The sequence below is a fragment of the Pyrgilauda ruficollis genome, unplaced genomic scaffold (genome assembly GCF_017590135.1).
Source record: "Pyrgilauda ruficollis isolate IOZ18807 unplaced genomic scaffold, ASM1759013v1 scaffold27, whole genome shotgun sequence".
NCBI lineage: Eukaryota > Metazoa > Chordata > Aves > Passeriformes > Passeridae > Pyrgilauda > Pyrgilauda ruficollis.
This window is the reverse complement of record NW_024524044.1, coordinates 4,111,827-4,116,779: the sequence shown is the minus strand read 5'-3', so window position 1 is coordinate 4,116,779 and position 4,953 is coordinate 4,111,827. Positions and strand designations below refer to the sequence as shown.

Below are 4,953 nucleotides of genomic sequence, written 5' to 3'. Positions count from 1 at the left end.
CCGGGCCGGCCCTGCCCCGGCCTCAACGCCGACCTCCGCCCGCCCCCGCTGCGGCCCGGCCCGGCCCGGCTGCGCGGCCACGCTGAAACGGGAGCCCCGCCGGCTCGGAGGGACGGGGGACAGGAGGGCGCCGAGGCTCGGCGCAACCCATCCATCCATCCCTACCTTCTCCTCGTCGGACAGCTGCTCCTCCAGGTCCGCCATCTTCCCGTCCGGCTGCGCCGCCCCCTCCCGCTCCTCCTTCCCGGCAGGAAGGGCGGGACCCGCGCGCGCTCCCTGCGGAGGCGGTGCCTCGAGCGCGCGCCCGGCGGGCGGGGATCCCGGGGCGGAGGAGCGCCTTGGGAATGGGAAATGAGAAATGAGAAATGTGGGATCCCGGGACGGAGGGGGCGTTGGGAATGGGAAATGGGGGATCCTGGAAGGGTTTGAACAGCAACTGAAGTTGTGGGCAGCCAGAAGTCAAACTCACAAAGTCAAATAGTTTGGAGAAGATTCTGAGGTCATCGGGTCCAAGCTGTGCTGAACACCACCTGTTCAATAGACCATGGCATCAGTGCCACATCCAGTTTCTTCTTAAACAGCTCCAGGGACGCTACCCCTCCCCACCCCGGGCAGCCCATTTCCAGATCTAATCGCTCTCTCAGTGAAGAAATTCCTCCCAACATCCAAAATAAACCTCCCCTGGCACCGCTGAGGGCTATGTCCTCTTGTCCTGCCTCTGGTTGCCTGGGAGAAGAGACCAAGCCGCAGGCAGGAGGAGAACGTGCAGGTTTCAGCCCCCTCATAGCAGGGGCTCAGCGGGTGCCGGTGCTGGGGCCCGGCACCCCACAGGTGCTGGGGGAGCTGTGGGAAGCTCAGTCTAATATCGGCGACAGAAGTGTGCAAAGTGGTTTCCGCTGTGGAAGACTGGACGTGGAATGGCATCAGTGGGAGAGAAATAAGTAGATTAAAAGTTTTTTACCTCCAGACGAAGAAATTGTGAAGATTGTCATCCAGCAATGTGGCATTACAGCTACACGGGGATTTGGGATGATGATTTGCAAGAATTGCCTCTGGTTAGTGGCTACTCTTTGGTAACATTTAAAAATACGATTTCTTAATGTCCAGCACAGTGTACTGCATCTCAGTTATGATGAACAAGGAAAAGCTGATCGTGGATGGGAAAATCACAGGTGCTGAGATACACCTACATCAGTTGTGGTTAGTGGTGTGAATGTAGCCAGCTTCAAGCCAAAGGACCTTGTGATGCTGTGGAGTTCATCCACATCTGTCTTCTTGCATGAGTATTTCTGCACAAATACTGCCAACATGCAGCAGAGCAAAATATGTCTGTACCTGTAGAATTTTTTAGGGCTGTTACTCTAGAAGCTGTAAGAGGACTGCCACATGAACGTGAAGGAAAGTAGAATTGGACAAAAAGTGGTTCAAGCCAAATGTGGGTATTCTAATGGCACAAAGAAAGTCAGTACATAATGAAAACATGTGAATGAAAATAAGTGAAAATAATTAATGTATAGGTTGGACAACATGGTTGGTTCAGGTCAGTTGAAGAAATATTTAAAATACCTGAAGCCATGGAGGATAAAGGACAGTAGTGTATTTATGTGAGGAGCTAGATAAATGACAACCAAAGCTAATGTTTGACAAGACCATTGCTAGATTTAGAGTGAAGTATAGAACAGAAAATGTGTATCTAAGGGATATCTGGGTTTTGAATATTTTGCATATATTTTAGATTTTATATCTCAATAATAAAAGGTAGTGGTCTGTAGCAGGGAACAGCATTGTGCAGCATTCAGTGTCATGCAACAGTACTTTATAATTTCCACCCAGGAGTCTTAAGAGAAACTGCCTGATGTCTGTGAAATGCTTCTGTTAGTTTTTAACACACCTTGGGATTTGCCAGCTGGGGGATATTGCCATATATTGCCATGGGTGTTGCTTTAATTAGTATCTGTCAGGAAGATAGTTCAAAAAGGTAGGTGTTCTCAGATAAATGTGAACCATTTTCTTCTAAGTTAATATAGCTGTCTGTCAGATGTACCATGTTTACACCAGATTTTTCTTGGAAGTTTGCTGAAACTAACATGATGAAGTGAATGATTCAGAGGAGGACGGTGTAGTCATCACAGAAACTGATGAGAATCTTCTTAATAGTACCCTCACAGGTACTGTACTGTGACCTTAGGACTCAATGGGAAATTAATAATCATGAAGAAATCATGTGACTTTGTGGCTTTGTATTTTGTGACTGAAGTATTTTGGACTGTTTCTGTGTCTTCTCAGGAAGAATACAGAAATTTCAGAGGGATTTTGAAGGAGGACTGAAAATAATCCTGGAGATGCAGAAAACATTTCAGGATATGAGGCATAAGTATGTCAAGATTGAGAAGTGATTTTGGATATAGCTGTGATACATAAGTTAATTTGGAATTTAAACACATCTTCTATGAAGTCATATATCTCTGCTTGCTGTTTTAAATTGAACACAGCCAATTTCCAACCAGTAAATCTCATATACAAAATTCATATTGTTTCATGTGTCATTGTCTCTGCACATTGATCAAAGGCTAATTTGCACTACAATCACATACAGAACAGCAAAATATCCTACTGCTTACTAGCTAGCTCATGTCTAAGCAGCTGTCTAGTCCCACTTTGTGAAGCTCATCACGGGCTAGCAGATCTGTCTGATGAGCAGCATGTGTTTAATTGATGTAGTGGGAGAAAAATTAATTAATTCTAGAAAGAACTCACCCACTCCCCAAGTAACAGCTATTGAGTTCTATTTAATCTGATCAGACATAGTAGAGCTACCAGCCAAGTACCGTGCTATTTTGCTGAACTGCTTCTGTAATTTTTTTTTCTGTATTGACTCTGTAGAGCCAGACCCATGGCCCTTGAGTTGCATTGGGAGGGAGAGCACAGAGCTCCTCACTGCAAGGTCTCCCTGCAGGGCTACCAGTGTGGCTTGAGAGAAGTGCAGGTTCTGTGCTAAAGCCGTCCTGAAGATTAGCAATGAGGTGATAGTGGTTAGCACAGCACACCTCTGTCCTTCTGCACTGGCCCCAAACATTGGGATAAACAATGCATAAAAAATAAATTACGCTTTCATTCTTCTTCATCAAGGCAAGCGATTGACATTTAATCTATTGCATCTGCTCAAAGAACAATTTCATGAGAGGTGTATTTGGGGCCTACTTGTTTAAACTGGAGGATGTACTATGTTCTGTAGATTTTCTGTAATGAAAGATGTTTCATAAGAAGTCACTAATCTTCTTTGCTTGACTACTTCCTTTTACATTTCAGCAGGAAATCAGGATTCTTTCTTCAGAGAATTTTGGATTAAGCCCTTTTGCAAATCTGCAAGTCTTATCAAACAATATATTCAAGGACAGGTAAAGAAAAGAAGTTGGCTACTATAGACAACATTTTAATAGCTAACACTGTGGCTTGTAAAAAGCTAACATACTAAGACAGCAGAGATAACTAACACATTTGGAGAAACCTACAATCAGATCCCCTATGTCTGAAGGATACAGGCTACAGAATCAGTGGAATGGTCAAATGAATAATCTGTAAAAAAATTTCATTGAGTATTTAAACTTGAATTATTGGGGAGTATTTTTGATATAATTAGCTGATAAACACCTGAGTCTCAGCTCATGACCCTCAGCTTCCATCAGCAGGGAGAAATAAGCATTCCAAAGGTGAGATTCATCTGACCTAGTTAAGACAAGATTATTGTCTATATGAGTTCAGACCCAGCTGTCTAAATACTGGGTATCTGTATTATGACAGCCAAATCCCCTTCTACTGTTAGAAGAGCAAAAGGAAAGAAGGTGATGGACCAGTGAAGAGGTATGAAGGCTAAGGGAAGAGCACAAGGGGTGGCTGAAGTTAAAAAGCTAAGGGAAGGAGCGAGGACCACACTTGTAGTTCAGCACTGCTCTGTGCTCCCTAGGGAAGCTGAACTCAGAGTGGTAAATCACATATTTATGCACAAAGGACTTTGTACCAAGAGGGCTGTAGTTCTGTACAGCCTTTATTGCAGCTCCTACTCAGACATCCGCAATGTTGTGTCAGTAGCTATTGATAATCTGGAGATAGAGCAGGATTAGGATTGACAAAGGAAGAGGACAGGATGGGGATTAGCAAACAGACCAGAAGCAAAGTGTAAGGGTTCTGCACCCCATAAAGAGGGCCCTTAAGTTAACAGTGTGCCTTACAGCAAGTCCAAAACTTCTCCAGGCTCAACCAGTCTCGCTCTCTTTGGTGTACCTGTTTGTTTGCCTTTGCTCTGTACCAGGATAGATTGAGAAAGCAGCAGGAGAAAGCAAAACTGAGGAGAGCAAAGGAGCTTGGAGCACTGCTTGCCCCAGCTGTCAAATTGTTACAGGAATAGAACAGTAGCTCACAGGATCTGAGCAGCCACCTGATTTTGAAAAGCTCCATGAGAAAACATAAAAATTCCTTTCCTTCCCTCTCACTGGACCTGGTTCTTACTTATATTTTTAGTTATTCCTTAAAAAAAAAAAAAAAGTTGTGTTCTAGCTGGATTTATTTACTTTCATTCTAAAGGAGACATTGTTTGGCAATTTTATTTTTCAACAGGAAATGCTAAATGTGCTGATTTGTTTAATGAAGTTGAGATTCACTGTAGGAGTCCAAATTCCTTTTTTGTTTTATTCTCTGTAGAACTGAATGCCTTATGTAGATAAAATCTCAATAAAGATAAACCATTCAAGCAGATGTGAGTAAAGAGCTGAGAATTTCTGGGCTAGTGTAGAGAAAAATGCCTCACAGAATCAGTGGTACATCATGCTGCTTAACAGTGGTGTGGGGCCTTAATTTTTGATCTTGTGAATATATTGGAAGAAATAGTAGGAAGAAAAAGGTTGGATTTTGAAATAAAATAATTTTATTTTTTGAATGTTGGACATCTGAATGATA

The 4,953-nt window shown here is 43.4% G+C and overlaps 1 protein-coding gene across 1 annotated transcript in view; it reads right to left on the bottom strand.

The window, feature by feature from the left end:
* Window positions 1-271, bottom strand: part of CAPZA2 (capping actin protein of muscle Z-line subunit alpha 2) — a 30,073-nt gene extending 29,802 nt beyond the window's left edge. Inside the window, exon 1 of the mRNA XM_041471471.1 lies at window positions 166-271. Within this exon, the coding sequence (XP_041327405.1) occupies window positions 166-204 (39 nt within the window). The 5' untranslated portion in view covers window positions 205-271. The remainder of the gene's footprint in view (window positions 1-165) is intronic.
* Between the last annotated feature and the right edge of the window lie 4,682 nt (window positions 272-4,953).